Genomic DNA, 17,676 nt, shown 5'->3' with positions numbered 1-17,676 from the left:
GGCTTTTGTAAGCGTTTGCAGGCTGTAAAAATGCCTGAAAAAACAGAGGTCTGAGCATGCCCATTACTATACTTTGTCTATTCCAAAACAAAAACAAATAATGGGTTTAACATATACTAAACTATTTAAGTAAGGGTACACGTCACTAGAAATTATTTAATTCATAGGCTTCCCAAAATGTTTTAACCCACACACGAAGATGTAGGGTATATTCTCTCTGGTGTTGACACACAATATGTAAGTGCTTCTTTTAATGTTCTTGCTTTTAAAAGCAGAGAAAGAAGAGCTAGATAAGCACACTCAAAATCATTGATTTCTGTAAACGGATATAGCTCTCTGCACATTAATTTTTCAAGAATGATGAATCCCCCTTCAGCAAAATAGTAAACATAATATTTCCATTTCCTCAGTCATCTTTGTTTCATAACTGAATGCCCCACAAAAAAACCAAAAAGTAACTGAAAGGGTGAGATACCAATCCCATGTGTACAGGTTCTAAATCTGGATACAGATGGCACACAGAAATGCACAGAACACCATTGCATATCAACTCTAAACACAAACTTTTTTTTGCTTTCATATGCAGGTAGTCCCCAGGTTACATACGGGGGATAGGGACTGTAGGGTTTTTCTTAAGTTGAGTTTGCATGTAAGTCAGAACAGGTACATTATTTTAATAAAAAGTCAATTAGGACAGATGATTGTCTCAACATATTATTTGGCAGTGTGGTGTCAGTTACTGTATAAAATCCTCACTGAGAGTTAAACACAAAGCAAAAAAAAAAAAAAACTTGACGGAGCCTAAATATTCATTAACTTCTGGAGCAAGCTGCATATTAATGCAAAAAGAAACAACTGCTGAGTTTGTCTTGGTTAATAAAGAGTTACAACCAAAAGATTTCTTCTGGAAGTCATGCAAACCGCCCCCATCAAGCCTCTGTCTCGCACACTGAACGAGCAGGGAAGCCCTGTTCGTATCTAGGGAGTTGTCCGTATGTCGGACGTCTTTAACTTGGGGATTACCTGTACAATCATAATCTTCATTGATGAATCATTCTGAATTCTGTATGTCATGCTAGATTTTGTCTGACATAATATTAAGTGGTCATGCTCGGGCAACAATTATCTAGTGCTTGTACAAATGCAGGACCTTTCTTGCACTGAACAATGAAAAAATAATTTGTTTCTCTATAACCTAAACTGTTGATATGTTTGTCCAACTGATAAATATCGCTACAAAGAAACTTAGCCTAACGGTAAAATATTTAACATCGTCATTTAACACTTACTGAATACACAACCTCATACGTTATTGATTTGCTCATTTACTTTGGGATTCGGTAATGACATTATTTTGCAGTGAGATTTTTTTTTTAATTCAGAACAGCTACCATGCTTCCGAAGAGTGAGTATCTCATGATTAAATATTTCAAGATGATATTTCGGTCTAAGATAATGTACTATTTGTAAAACTCAGGGAATTATAGGCTTGTTAGAATCTACTAAATATTGAAAATCAAAACCCTGCTATGAGAGAAGATGGAACAAGAAGACAAGATGCCTGTAGTGATTACATTTGCAAAGTTGAATTTAAAATAACCAACACACTTTTAAAAAGCCACAATGTAGACGTGTATACGTGTAATTGGCAAGTTATAATATTGACATTATTCTGCAGCTATCAGACCTAGATGTTTTACTTTTAATAAATTATTTAGAAACTTCTCCAGGATATCAGAACATTCTAAATGAAAAATATGAGACGGTCTGACAACTATATTTCAAAATAAAATGAAAAATTAGTGAGCCAAGGATCCTAGGGATTCCTACAAGAATAATTTTCAAGTATATAGAAAGGTCAAATCCTCTTCCAAATAAAACCACGAAGGAATATGTTTTAGACTTTTTCTCATCATTTATTCAGAATGAAATACTTGATACTATAATAAAAGTATGTCACCTTTCTACCCTGTTTCTATTAACAAGGTTGAATTATGAAACCTGGAGATAGTGACTTGACAATTGAAAGTAAAGTTGCTGTTAATGACAACCAATCCAGGATTACCATTTATTACATGGAACAAATGTATAAATGGTTGTTAGGTAGGATTCAGCTTTAATAACTGTTAGCATAGCATCATGTCATGTCTATAGGACATTACAACCCTAAGCTTCATCTTCAATAAGATTTTTTTTTTAATGAAAGAAAACCACTCTTTTCTGCTTACTGTTACTCCCCAAGCATAGGCAAAAAAAACTTCGGTTAAAAAAACTCCCCAAGCATAGGCAAAAAAAGAATCGGTTATACACTTACACTTTACATAAGCACACATAACCATCTAGTGCCCCAAGTACGATCCAAAATTCTTTTACTAAAGGCATTTTGGTTTATATTTGAGTATATATGGTAACTCCCAGGTAGAAAAAAAGTGATTCTGTGCTGATATATCAAAGGAAACATTATTAACTGTGTAATGTTTTGGTACTAAGCAAGCAGAATTAAAACTGTTCATTGCTCACTGCTCTCTGAAAAGTTAATCAAAAATTAACCATAGAAAATATACTGGAAGTAAAGTTTTACCTCTATTACTTGCTCTAGATGTTTCTATATAAATCAATACTCCATCCTCCCTTCTTTTTGTGTATATTTCTTTGTTGCCTTTGAGTGTTTTTGTTAACAATGATGACAGCTGTTCCTTGATATAGAGTTTTGTCTGTAGATTGTTCTTGATTTACTGTGATGTGTCTGTCATCTCATATTACATCTCCTGTCCTGTCCTGTCCTATCTGGCTCAGGTGCACATGTCTAACATATGTGCAAGAAAAGGGTGATCCAGTGGTAATTCCTGAAAGTTGGATAGCACATGTAAAGCTTTCCAAGCATGTAATGCTCCTTATAGCCACGTCTCCTTATTTTATGGATAGGTACCTGGTTTATCCTTCTATATCTCACTATTGCCCCAAAGTTAGCTCCTTAAAGATCTCTCCATATAAAACTGACCGATAAAAAAAAAATGGAAAAAGTACTGTGGAACAGCTCAAGTATAGGATTTGGAAATCATTATGCTTCCTATTGTTAAAATAACTTATCACTAATGAATGATACAAATACGCTACCCACTGTTGCAATAAATCTGTACTCTAGGGGGAACCCAGCTGCTAAATGCTCCTTCACATGGTCACAAACCATCCAGCCTGGCCTTACATGTGAACATAACTGAGAAATATGTCTCAAAAGTAGGCAACACATTTGTGATAACAGCCTAGTGTGAAATAAATAGCTATAAGCCAAATGACCCAGAAATAAAAGCAGTTAAAGATATGGAAAGTGTAGAGTTAAATGCCTTTTATTTGCTGAATAGAACATTGTAAGCATTTTTGACAACTCCAGTCTCTACTGCAGAAATCAGAAGTATAGACATCTGACATTTCTCATCATTCATACACACTGACAAGAAAATTAACATGTTATTTTTTGATATCTTGGTGTACAACATAATAATACACATAAAATGGTCTTCCAGAATTTAAATTAATTGGCCAAATATATAGAAAACTAATCACGAATACCTTGTTTAAAGCAAAAAACCATCTGTCTTATTTTTAATTAAAGACTTTGTAGTATAGTTTTGCTACTAGTAGAACCAATACTTGTATTAGGTGACAAAATATTTTTTAAAATTTTTACATAAGAAGGCTAAACTATTTCTCTATTAGTTGGCTCTCATAAAATCTACATAACATAAAGTTCACTAAGGAACCCCCAAATTATATATTTTTGAGAGCAAATGATTTACAAATAATAAAAATCTCCATAAAAATAAAAAAGTAGGTTAGTTATTGGATTACATTATTATGTAGTCATTTGCTTTAATATGCTACTTGTCACATACTTTTGCTTTATTGAGTTGCAATAAACCACTCCAGCATCCAGCTGTGCAGCAGCTTGCAGACAATGGCCCTGATTTATAAAAGCTCTCCAAGGCTTAAGAGGATACACTTTCACCAGTGAAGCTGGGTGATCCAGCAAACCTGGAATGGATCTGGTTCAGGATTCAAAATATTTGCTAGCAAATTATTTTGAAGAAATTGATTCAATGTTTGATGGAACACCCAACTTCACTGATGAAAGTGTATCCTCTCCAGGCTTGGAGAGCTTTAATAAATCAGACCCAATACATCTGTCTCTATGCAGATCCTTTATGCTGTACTGGCCACTATCCTTGGTGGTAAGGGTAGTGCAGATCACGGTAAGATGGTGGTAAGACATAACACTTCTGGATGGGAAGACAGGTGGCAACAGTATCCAAATGGGACAAACATTGTTATAATTATTATTTTTACAGAATTGTTGTAAAACCCTTTTTGGCATTGGATACGCTACTTCATTGGAAGCAATGTACAGAGAAAAAAAATTGCCGAATAGCAGCTGTGTGAGCTTTCAGTGGCTGCAGTTTTCTACAGTTCTTTATACTACAGACTCTTTTTGCGAGACTGCAAAAGTGATTAGTCTGCTTCTGAGTATGTGAAAGCCATGCTAAAATAGAAACAAGCTTTTTGCAACTGCACCCATGAGCTTTTAGGTGAGTTTCAACACTTTAAGTGACAGGATGCATTTTATGTCACTGACTACCAGGGAGATCATTGTGTAAAGCATACGTCTTTGACAGTTAAAATGAGTTATTCATAACAAACAGATATAAAACTTATATCATTGTTCACGCTGCATGTCCAGGTTTTAAACTTCTTCTACTTTAAATTCACATTTTTCCACACCTGCTGTGTTTTGGAATTGCACATCAGTTCAGTGATCCCAATGTACTGAATGCTGCGGTCACTGCTACAGAAGTCTGCTGCCACAGAACATCTCTGTTTTCATTAGCAATGTTACCCTGTGCAAGGTTATTCACTAGCTCAATGTTTGTCCCAGAGAGTCCTATAGTGGTGCATCACATAGGCATTATTAGATAGACAAAAACAAATAATTTGCAGTAAACTGATACCAATACTTAGTGTCCCTGGTACACAATCTGTTATATAAAGGTATTCATGGGATTCATACTTCCACCACTATTAGTTGTTTTAGGTTCAATGACTGAATAAATAACAAAGAAGAATAGGTTCATTTCTACCTCAGAAAATACTTTTTGGAAGTGTCAAGTGCCAACCCCTAAATATTGTTAAAACAACAAGCAAAAGTAAAAAGCAGTGCTCGACTATTCACTTTTGCTTATGTTGTTTCAATGACTGAATGCCATAAGGGGACATTCTGACTATATATACCACAGCATGTCGTCTTTAGGCTGGACAGCTTGAAGTTCATGATTTTAGGCAGTACCCCCAGATATCTGAAATGGTATTGAGTACAAGACACAATTATTTACAAAACTGTATTCAAGGAGGCTGCTTCTGGGTATGGTGATAGCTATTTCAATATTCTGTTTGGGAATTTGATTTATCTTTGATGAAAACACTTCTGAGCTCTTGTATATGTTTATATCTATGGGCAATAGCCTACTTGACAATAAATGATGGATCTTCATACAGATTTGGGATAAAAACAGACATATGAGATAAATATTTTATGATGATATAATGTCTGATTATATAAATCATATAAATATAAATAATATAATATAAATAATATAAATAAATAAATGGAAATACCTGATGTCTCACCTGACCTCTACCCTAACAGATGAGCAAATAAACTTTGAAACCTGAAGTAGATAGAACTGAGCACTTTCTGGTTCATATATTTCAGGGATGAACAGTGATTGAATTGCTGATCATGCCCAGCCCTATTTATGGAAGGAATATTACCAGTCCCAGGGTGGCAGGGAGCTGAAATTGGGCCAGCGGTCAGTGCAGGGGGTGGGAATGGCACTTGGGGAGGGACACCACCTTCTACAGCTGCTGGAGATGTGATTACTGGCTATACTGCTGATGATTAACATTTCTTTAAAAACAGGAGAATGTCAAACAATCTGATACCAGTTAACTCCTGGCTCTGATTAACAGTGTATTGGCACAAGCAGTGTTCTGATCCACCATTAATTTTTAATATGAGTTTTTTTTAACCCCTATTTTAATCTATAGTTATGAACAATTAATAATTTACTGTATGATACCAATTAATTCCTGGTTCTGATAACCAATGTATCAGTACAAACAGTTTCCTGATCCACTATTTACCATTACCATTTAGTTGCTGCTAGTAATAGGTAGCCATATCAAAGTGTACCTATACTGTAATGTCGAAGACAATTTATAGTTATCCAAATCACTTCTTGAGTTTTCATGGGTCATTTATTATTTTACCTCGGATAATTGAGAGCACTTTATCATGCAGACACCAAGAGATAGTTCCCAGTTCAAAAAAGTTGTAAAAAGCATTTCACGACTGTGGGATACCTAAAGACAAGCCATAAACTAAATTTAACTTTCACATGATATGAAAGAGTTGTGGTTTTTACCCCAAGAAATGGCGCTGAATTACCGACTCCATTCAGAACTTTCTGATTCTACCACCAACAACTTCTACTGCTCTCCTTCTGTTAATGCTAGTTCCATGGTTTAGCTAGAATTATTCATTTTTAACCATGAGTAAGTGTGCCATAAAAATGCGTAAAAAATATAAAAATCACTTATCCCTATACCTGTTCAGGCTTAGAGACTCAAATGGGTCTTTTTTATAAACCACTGAATCTGACATTTACCATTCTACAATGGAGAATCTTCCAGGTCAGTGTGTTTCAATGGCAGTGATTAATTCTACACTGAAAAATCAAGAGTGAATGTCAGATTTACTGTTTTATTACTAGACTTCAAAGAGTGTTAACCAAAGAAATAGCATGAAATGTAGAGATATAATGAGACATTCTAGTATGACAGGTGTATTTTTATGTATTAGTTTAAAATAAAATATTGTACAGTGTTGAATAATTTGCTATTAAAGCGGAAGTCTTATTTTTGCAGAGCCTTTGTTCCCTCCAGAGGTTTTCTGGATCAGGTCTCATGCCATTCTGGGATCCTCCTTCGTCCTGGGACTTCTATCTTCTTTGCCCTTCATCCACTTTCTGCTTATGTCTAGCGATCTCACACTGCGCAGGTGCGAGATCGGGTGACGTAGCCTACGGTGGATAGGGAAAAAAACAGTGCCGATCTTACTGTGCATATGTAAAAAGCATTTTTTTCCCCATTGAAGAGATCAGGCATGCATAGAAGGGGCAACCAGAGGCCTCCTGGGATGCATGATGAATGTATCCCAGGAGGCTCTCTGCTCCTATTTTCGGCTTCACCGTTTTTTTTAAAAGGGTTTTAAACCCCCTAAACAAAAGAAGGAAATTTGTACCTTATATAAAGGGGTTGTCTATCGTTTTATGTAGGAAAAAAAAATAAGTTTAGGTCTCCTACTTGTGGATCATTTTTCTTTTTTTTTTTTGTGTAGAGAATAGAATTACAATTTTATTCTATGTGCTCCATCCATCTATCATTTATATTGGGAAGAAGATCACCAGAATAAAGGGAAACATCTCATTGAATTGCATTCTTTGTAAATAATTTTGATGGTTGGTGGCTACCTTTCTAGCCTTTCTAATACTTGCAAACATGTAAAAATGTTTTAATCTATGCAGAATTGCTACATACCCAAGAAACTCTCATCTATTGGAATCAGAATGACTTATGCTAAGAATTCAATAAGTTGTATTAAAGAACCTCCTGGGAGATTCACGATGATAATAACTGACCCTGCCCACAGTTAAGCATCATAAGTATAATTGCTCTTGAATCTGAGATGTCACTGTGATTTTGTCCAGATACAGTATTTATCAACTATGGCACAATGCTCCAGAACAAGCCATTACATCTTATATCAAATGCACCATATGTGTCAAATACATCTAATGAATGTATGGATTATAAAATGTTTTATTAGCACAGCAGATGCTTGAAGGGTAAGTACATCCAACCACATGGGAAAAAATTCTAATTAAAAAAATATTACAAATATGTAAAAGTGAAATCTTGAATTTATTTAACTCTTAGGTATGTGCTGCAAATAAAATTTACAACAGAGGACAGGAAGTAAGTAGAATTGGTGGAATCCACATCATTACACAAAATTAAGAAGAATATTTACTATCTGTTTGGTTCACTAGCTTTCATATCAAGCAATGCAGAAAACAATAAAACACATGAATACTTTTATTCATTTTATGAGAATATGGTAATACATTCTGAAAAGATTGAGCTAAGCAATTTGCTTATATAAACTACTGAGACAGCTTTAATTGATGATGTTTTTATATTTAATATTTATATTTATTATAAGACAGAATATACCTAATTCCCATCCTCAAACTATAAAAGGAAATTATATCATGTCTTCAGTTTAAGAAGTTTATATAAAACATTTTTGACTGCTGCAGCTATTGGAATATTTTTATTCTTTTCTAGTGACATGTCACTTAGGATTGAAATAAAGGAACATTGCCAACGGCAGCAATGAAAATCTCTCTTGGCAGTAGTAGTAGTAATTGTTTTGCTTTCTTTGACTTGTTAGGGGAGTTTTCACTTTCAGTGTCAATACCTGTGGCAAGCTTTGATAGAAGTAAAAAAAACCCAACAGGGACATGGAAGTAGGTGGGTGTTGTACTTTTACTGTACATACCAAATGAAAACCTAGTGCTGACTGGACAGCTCCAATATTCTTTGTTTTCAAAAATTGTAGCTTGCTGCATCTAGGCACATTTCAACACAGCTGGGAGAAAATGATCTGTTAGGAAAGCTTAATTCTCAATGGACCCCTAATTGCCAATAATGACCATCTACTTTTATTTTTCAAGTGGGCATGTCATTTTAATTAGAAATAGTTCAGGAACAGAGAAGGGTAGGGGAAATACAAACTATTTATTTCCTGTTATGAAAGCAATAATAAATTTAATAAGTGTAACATTTACAGCATGGCATGTATTTATATGTTAAATTTATAGAATGAATACATTCACTTATAATATGAAGTGTTATCAGTATCAGTATTCTTCTAAAAAGCTGGAAAAACAGAGGAGAAACAGTCAGAATGTGATTTGATAATTGTTCACATATTTTTCTCTCGCTATTTATTATACCTTTTAAAGTATTTTGTATTCCTAGAGGGTTCCAGGATGTAAATAATAGAGAGAAGAGTTAAACATTTAGACTGAGCTTTACAATAAAATACTACTACTTGAATACATATATATCAGAAATCATTTTATTTATTCTTGCATAAATCTGGCAAAAGTACCCATGTTTATCTGAAAGCATACGCTTGAACAGTAGAGAGGAAAAGGAATTCTAGTCTTGGTATACAATCATAGGTCTCTTGCACTGCATAGTGCTGTCCACTTATCCAAGCTGCCCAAGTGGCAATCTAATCTCTGTGCTGCTTTACCTTCATTGTCTAACCAAAACCTTGGGCAAGAACTTGAGCTGATATGCCAAGCTGTGATAAAGCTTGCTGGAGGGTCTGAGGCATTACTATTTGGCTAATACACCTCTTACATAGTTACATGTCAATTAGGTTGAAAAAAAGAAAAAGTCCATCACGTTCAAACACTAGGAAAATAAACATACCCCAGATAAAACCCTATAGACACCAGAGGAAGGCAAAAAAACCCTGGTACAATTTGCTCCAACAGAGTGAAAAAAATCCTTATTGATCTCATAAAGCAATTAGGTGTTTCCTGGATCAACAGTCTCTGTTATCGTTACTTTAAAGCTCTAATACCCAGTTATGTTCTGTACTTCTAGAAAATCATCAGGCTTTTTCTTAAAGCAATCTATAGTACTTGCTAAAACTATTTCCTGAAGGGGTCTATTCCACATTTTCATCTCTGTAATAGAATTAAAAATAACATTTTGCAGGCAAACCAGTTTTCACATTTACTTAGCTTTTGTTGAGCTTAACTTTACCAAATTACACTCAACATGCATCATAGAAAACACATCATTTTCTTTGTACTGCATAATGCTTTAAGGAAATGTATGATTTAAAATAAGAAGTCATTTTTACTTTTATTTGTTTTTTTCACCTGTAAGCTGCAAACTTAAAAAATATATAGATTTGGTCACTTGATCAGAGTGAAAAGAAATTACCTGTTAGACCCGCAACATAAAAAGGTAAAAAGCTAATCTCAAAATAAAGAATTCAACTGTCAACAGGTGACCTGAACAAATCTTGGGATTTTGCATCATTAATAGTCATCACTAGTATTTATAGAACTTGCTAGTAAGAGTAGGTTGTTGTAACACATCCTTTATTAATTGCTAAAACACAAGAGGTTTTGTAATTACCTGCCTTACAATATTTATATAGTAGAAACCTATCCAATTTACTGCGGCATTATCCAACAGAGGCTTGATAAGAGGGAGGGAGGAAGTTTTCATGATTTGCAGAAGAAATCTTTTGCTAAACAGCTGAGGTTGTCGGTGATCTTAAGAGCTGAGCTGATCTGTAACATCTTGTAACTCTTTAATGTGCAAGTCAAACTCTGTAACGGTTCCATTTTGCATATTAAAGCACAACTTACTCCAGAAGTTACTGAATGTCTAGGCTACATAATGTTTTTTTTTTTGCTTTGTGATTAGCTCACAGTGAGGATTTTATGCAGTAACTGACACCATGCTGCCTAAAAATATGTTGAGACAAACATCTGTCCTTATTGCATTTATTAAAATAATGTACATGTTCGGACTTACATACAAATTCAACTTAAGAACAAATCTACAGTCCTATCTCATATGTAACCCGGGGACTACTTGTATTGATGTTGTAATGACATAATTTTAGAAAGTTTAGTAAGTACCTAATCAGGTGCAGACTATATTTAATCTATTGTCACTATCCTCCAAATGAATGGGTTTAGATCAATGCAGTAGTAAAAGAATGGAGAGCTTACTTCCAGTTCTAAATAGTGGGGTTCTGTACCAACTCACCAGCAATGAGCATTCAGTAATAAAAATGTATCTTCAGCATATTCATGGGAAGTAGCCTCCAGAGACTCCTTCCTTAGCAGTAATAAAGAATACTATTGCACAAGTAAGGAGTCCCTATGAGGCTCTAAAATGTTGACATATTATCAAAAGGTAATGAATCAGGTAGAAATTTTACTGGGAGATGTGCTGATGACAACTCTGTATTGCAAATTTTGGTACAAAAAGGATCATCTATCAGATTCAAAACTAGAAAACAACTCTTTCAACTCTTTATATCATGAGCTTTAAGACAATGTGGCCTTAAAAATTTTTGTGAGTAGGTAGTGATGTAAAAAATTCCTAATTTTGTTTACTGATGAAAATTGAAGAAACATATTGCTGGTATAAAACTTAGTCATGTTTAGTTTTCCAATTTGTAACAAAATGGATGTATATTTTAATAAAACCAGAGGTGTAATCAGTGGGCCCTCGCAAACACTTTGCACACTCCACGAAGAATAAAAATAAGGCTGTAACTACTACAAGGAATAATGTTTATTACCTGGTTCATGGTATGAGCACGGTACAGTACCTAGGAGTTCAGTACAATACAGGTCACAGAGCACCATATATACGAGGGCAATACAAGATAAAGGACAGCAAGCACCATATATAGGAGTGCAGTACAATACATGGCGGGGAGCCCTATACATAGGAGCACAGTTCACTACAGAATGAAAAGCACCACTGGTAGAAGTGTAGTACACAACACATGGTCAGGAGCCAGTGAACTACACCCCTCAGCATGCTATACATCCCCCAGGCTCCCTTCAGGCCTCAGCTCAGCTGTTTTTTTTTTTTGTTGCAGAACCACCTCTTTACATAGTTTACTCACACTCATCCATCTTGTCTGTCTCAGAGTCAACTCCGCTGGGAGAAACAGGCACTGTCAGGAACCCCACCACCACCACCCTGCTGCCTTTAAAATTTAAGAATTGGGCTTCCCCCTTCTAGATATAACCAACCTTCTACAGCAGACATGTTGGCTGGTATTCCAATGGCAAGAGGACAACAAAAGTGCAGCTCTCTGATGCCAATCAAACGTGCATGCCCGTTGTCAATGTGATGGGGGATGTTTAAAGAGTTCCCAAAGAAAATGTTAAATCCCTCCCAAACAATGAATACTTAGTGTTGAGAGACATTGGTTATTTAGCTGTTCTGGTATTGATGGAATATTAAAATGGAAGCACATGGTTAGCTGACTGCTTTGTGTCAATATGCCTGTCAAAATGTGGGAGAACACTTTTCAGACCCCATTCATTATCCAAGAATCAAAATTACACCCATGAACTGCAACATTACTAACGAAAAATATTACCTTCATATGGGCCAGTATTTTTTACCTCTTGTAAAACACATACATCTTGAATAGCATTTCATGTAAAACCCCCACTTCTATCTGGCCAAGTTACATCTATACCTTGCAATTTAGTATGTTTTAGGCTGAAAATATGATGATATGATTCACACCAAAGCTGGGCTACCATATTCTCTACAACATGTACATATAGATGAATTGTCCCTTCAAGAAATCTTCAGATTAAATATAAAGACTAAATTACATAACTAAAAAGAAATGTACTTAAGTGACCATGATCTATAATGTTTGTGCCCAGAGTATGTATTTTGTTAAGAAGGGGAAATTAATCATTTTCTATGCTAACTCTGGCTTTTCCTTCTTCTGGCTTTCTATTTTTTGAACCATAGTATACTTTACATATACCGTATTTTTCGGCGTATAAGACGCTCCGGCCTATAAGACGCACCCAATTTTAAACGAGAGAAACCTAGAAAAAAAAGATTCTGAACAAAATACTAAAAAATCACTCTGTGTCAATGTATCGCCTTCTAATCACTCTGTGTCAATGTATCCCCTTCTAATCGCTCTGACACAGGGGATACATTGACACAGAGTGATTAGAAGGGGATACATTGACACAATGTATCCCCTTCTGATCACCCTGTGCCAAAAAATCATACTCACCCAATACCGCGATCCCGCGATGCTGTGGGCTTCTTCTTCTCCTCGCTCCCCTCCTGGCTGCAGCGCGTGTCCCCTCCTCCTCTGAGCGAGGAGAAGCCGACACGCATACCCCAGCGATCCCATAAGCAGGCTGATCCAGCCTGCTTACCGGATCGCGAGGGCACGTGTGCCGGCTTCTCCTCGCTCAGAGGAGGAGGAGACACGCCGCGCTGCAGCCGGGAGGAGAAGCCGGCACCCGTGCCCTCGCGATCCCGTAAGCAGGCTGATCCAGCCTGCTTATGAGATCGCGGGGGCACGGGTGTCGGCTTCTCCTGGCTCTCCTCCTGGCTGCAGCGCGTGTCTCCTCCTCTGAGAGAGGAGAAGCCGACACGCATACCCCCGCGATCCCATAAGCAGGCTGGATCAGCCTGCTTACCGGATCGCGAGGGCACGTGTGCCGGCTTCTCCTCGCTCAGAGGAGGAGGAGACACGCGCTGCAGCCGGGAGGAGAAGAAGCACGCAGCATCGCGGGATCGCGGTATCGGATGAGTATGATTTTTTTTTTATTATATTTAACATGTATTCGGTGTATAAGACGCACCCACTTTTCCCCCCCAGTTTTGGGGAAGAAAAAGTGCGTCTTATACGCCGAAAAATACGGTACATATTTTATACTGGATACCTTTATATATATATATATATATATATATATATATATATATATTATATATATATTACAATACAACCACCCATGTAAGGAGAAATGTAAAATGGTATGGGCAAATTTACATATTTATATACACATTTTTACAATATAGTTTAGAATAATGAAAACAGAGTACCAAGTTTTACTTCAAACCTTTTAGTGCATTAATTCCGATAGAGTTAAACAGATATTTTCCTCAGATGTGCATTAAAACACAGCATTATAAAGCATAAGGGTAAACAAAACTGCTACTGTGTAGGTGGCTCTGTGAAACAATTGTGTTTGTGAGAATTTTTACTGCATTCACTAAGCTAATGATCTCTAATTTTCACTTTGTAGAAACAGCTGTAATTCCTTCCCATTGTCTTAATAGGCTACAGATCTTGGTAAATGAACAGCTATTTGGTTTAGGTAAAGTGACATGTTTATGATAGTTTTCTAAGCTGTCAGTTTGCACATGAATATTGGAATTCAAAACTAAACTCTATCAGTAGGTTCCTAATAACTTTTTGCTGTGCTCATGTATAAATAAAAGTTGAGTTCTCTTGATGTTATGTACGTTTTTAATGGCAACCAAACTACTCCGTATTGGGCTCTGCCAACACTTTAATAAAGCCCCCCCTCCAAGTGTTGATTAAACAGTCTTAGTAGTTAAGATACTTGTAGTTCCTCCTACAAATAAAAATCTTTATATTATCACAGTGGGATAGGCTAAGTGGTAAATAACCATGCATAACAGGGTGTTTGGGACCCAAAGAACGGTGTTCACTGTCCTCCCTATGGAAATTGTGTTGTCTTTGCCCCGCCAATGTGCTCATTGCAACACTAAAGGGGTTCCTTTTTTCCTGTAAGTCAGCCATATTGTGCAAAACTTTCCACATAAGCCAATCTTTTGCACACCATCTGGCTAGCACACACAGCCGATTTAAGTCCAAGTTATCTGCCTGTGATTTATGTCCCTATCACTTATCTGCCCATAATTCATCCGCTTGTCACAAATCTGATGGCTATTTATGTGCCTACATCTTATTCTCAAGTCACATATTTGCTTGTCACTAAAGCCAGCCTATCATCGGAACCTGCTTGTCACATTATTTACCTGCCATGAATCATTGAGATGCAAGTGTCACTAAAGCTAGGAAATTTTTCAATGATTACCTGCCCATGTCATTAAAATCTCATAAAAACATCTGCCCCAAGTCAGACTGTCTGGTTCCCCAATTGGGGAAGGAGTAGAAATCATGTCGTTTCACGATTACCAAAAAGTGTATATTTTTTTCCAGGCACTGGAAGCTTTTGAAATAAGCTGTATTTCAAATTTATAGATCTTTAACATTTATAATCATATATAAAAAATGCTAAATTTATATATCGGAGGCATACATTTATGAAATCAAATAATTTCAGAGCACTTGGCTGATTTAGGAAACATTTGGACAAAAATTGCTCTTAGAAGGTTCCTTAGAAGATACAACTAACACTTAAAATTTAACTTGTGAGAAGACCATGATGGATATTGAAGTATATTCTTAACAAGCACAACATAGGCTTTAAAACCTCTGACCTCTGTTGCTTTGTGCTTACATTGGAAATTAGTAGACAGGAATGCTTTCAAGTCAACTGGTGGGAGACAAGAGCTTCAGTGCTTTTCATGAGGATTAATTACTCAACAGTATCTGCAGCTAGAGAGGTCAGTGTCGCCTTGTTCTTTTACTGTGTGCTAAGAATATGTAAATGTTTGCTTGTGTCAATGGGATATATTAAAAGTGAACAAGTTATGTAAGAAACATTGAAGTCCCGTTGCTTTGATAATTAGAAAATGAATCCCAAACAAGCATGCATAAAAGTACCTACTGCTTTTCCCTGATGTGGTGTACTCATTTCAAATCTGTGGTTTTATTGTATTGAAATCGATTAGTTTGCAGGGTGGTCAGACAGCTATTATTTTCAAATGAAGGGCAGCAAAACTGACCCCCATTCTTCTCCATGCACAGGTTTCCTTTAGAATATATATTGAAATTTAATATATTCTTGATTACCTACTACCAGGGACTGGAATACATTTTTTAAAAGGTTCTTGTACTGACAGGCTTGCAGCAAATACATATTTTTTCTATTAGAAAACCAGCACTTTGTATAAGTAGGAGCAATTCCATAGCTAATGCTTTTGTCCAACTCCTTGTGTTTCTTAGCTAACCAAGAGGTAAGCTGAAGCATGACTGTTGAAAGACATTGTGTATTTTAAGAGAAATAACATTTTTTCTGAGCTTTTGTTCAGCATTTTGTGAATAAGCAAAAGCCCTTGTTTAATGGTATCTTTAAAAACACATCCACTTTATTTCATTAACATTTCTGCAATGAGATATATGGCACTACTGTAGCCTATCTACACCTCAAATCCCAGAACAAAATACTAAACAATTGTACCAAAAAAGTGTCTGTGAGCTGTATATTATAAAATAATATATATATAATTGAAAACTATGTAACTGAAATCTGCATCTGAATGCTCAGATACCAAATATTTTACAAAACAGTGTGGAGCAACACAAAATTGTATAAATCACAGGACAATTATAATGGGTATTAGGTATGCAACATGTAATGAACCCTTCTAAGTTGGTTGCAACCTTTAGGAACAGGTAGGCTGTTAATTGCATGCAAATCATCCGAGTTCCACAAAAATCAGTATACTGGATAGACTAATCTACATCCCAATGCATAGAGGAAAAATCATCAGCAAAAACTCCTGTATTCCTTGCTGTATAACGTCATGTGCTGGCATTTTTTCTGCCTGTCTTTATGTCTTATCCCCCAACAAATCTCAAATAAAATATTTTTTCTGCTTTTCATAGCAATCTTTGTCTTTAACATTGTCCTCAACTTGCCTTGAGAGTGACAAACTAATTTCATGTATAATAAATCTTCTTAATTAATTTCCTCCAATATGGAAAATGACATTTAATGCACCTTACCAGATCTGCAAATAGCTGCATTATTGAAAAATAAACCTTTGCATTTGAGTTTACAATATCAGAGAACAAAGCGATTTTAAAATAAAAATATTATAAAATAGGACCCACGCTGTATCAACAGGTAATTATAAAATAAATGTTATTATTTCACAATGAGTAATGCCACACACAAAATAGTTTGTAAACATAGTACAAGACCCCAATAGTAATAAACACAATGCTAAAAACAACCATGATCAATATAAAATATAGAGGGTAGACTGTACTGTACATTTAATTTTACATTGCTGGATGGATCAAAAGTCAATGTCATCTAGCACTAGGGACACTGAAATCAGCAAAGCATTAAGCACATCACAGCTGTATCTGTGTGACATTAGTCTCTTCAATTCATAGATACAGCAAAGCAGCCCAGAGACATAGCTAAATGATCAGAAAGGGTATTACATTGGTACAGCAGGTCCTTACCTCCAGCTCTGCCATGCTCCTGTCCATGAGACTAGTGGACCTATTGTGAATGTGACAGGTTAGCCCTTGGCAGTTTTCAGGGCTCTTTCCCTGTGGGCAGCTGTTGAGAGCTGAGTAAAAGCCACTGTCTCAGCACATGGTTCACAGCTGAGATCTCTCTTCTCCCCCCTCACATCACACAGCACACAGCCCTGTTCATGTCTATGGCTGTTGTGAGACACATCTGCCATCCATGACTGAGCAGGAGGAGGAGTAGGATGGGAGACAGGTGGATTATTTTAATTGTGTGACATTCTGGACATGTGCCTCTGGTCACTGATTTTACTAATTATACAACTGTAGTAGTTTGCATTTCATCGCCTGATAATTCATCATACAGAAATGTTTTATGGGATAACACAACATTTGCATAGCCTATCCACATAGAAATCCAATTTCATATATATTTCAGAGGATAAGTAATTAGTTAAAAGAAAACTGTACCATCAGAAATCTATCTATCTATCTATCTATATATCTATCTATCTATTTATATATGATGCAAG

General features: G+C 36.0%; 1 protein-coding gene across 1 annotated transcript in view; it reads right to left on the bottom strand.

Annotated features, from left to right (window-relative positions):
• LOC140326723 (melanopsin-B-like) overlaps nucleotides 1-17,298 on the bottom strand; it is a 56,490-nt gene extending 39,192 nt beyond the window's left edge. The window contains exon 1 of the mRNA XM_072405572.1: nucleotides 17,132-17,298. Within this exon, the coding sequence (XP_072261673.1) occupies nucleotides 17,132-17,158 (27 nt within the window). The 5' untranslated portion in view covers nucleotides 17,159-17,298. The remainder of the gene's footprint in view (nucleotides 1-17,131) is intronic.
• Nucleotides 17,299-17,676: the final 378 nt, after the last annotated feature.

The sequence above is a fragment of the Pyxicephalus adspersus genome, chromosome 3 (assembly GCF_032062135.1).
Source record: "Pyxicephalus adspersus chromosome 3, UCB_Pads_2.0, whole genome shotgun sequence".
NCBI lineage: Eukaryota > Metazoa > Chordata > Amphibia > Anura > Pyxicephalidae > Pyxicephalus > Pyxicephalus adspersus.
Note: the sequence above shows the minus strand (reverse complement) of the source record. Positions and strands in the feature narration are given on the sequence as shown.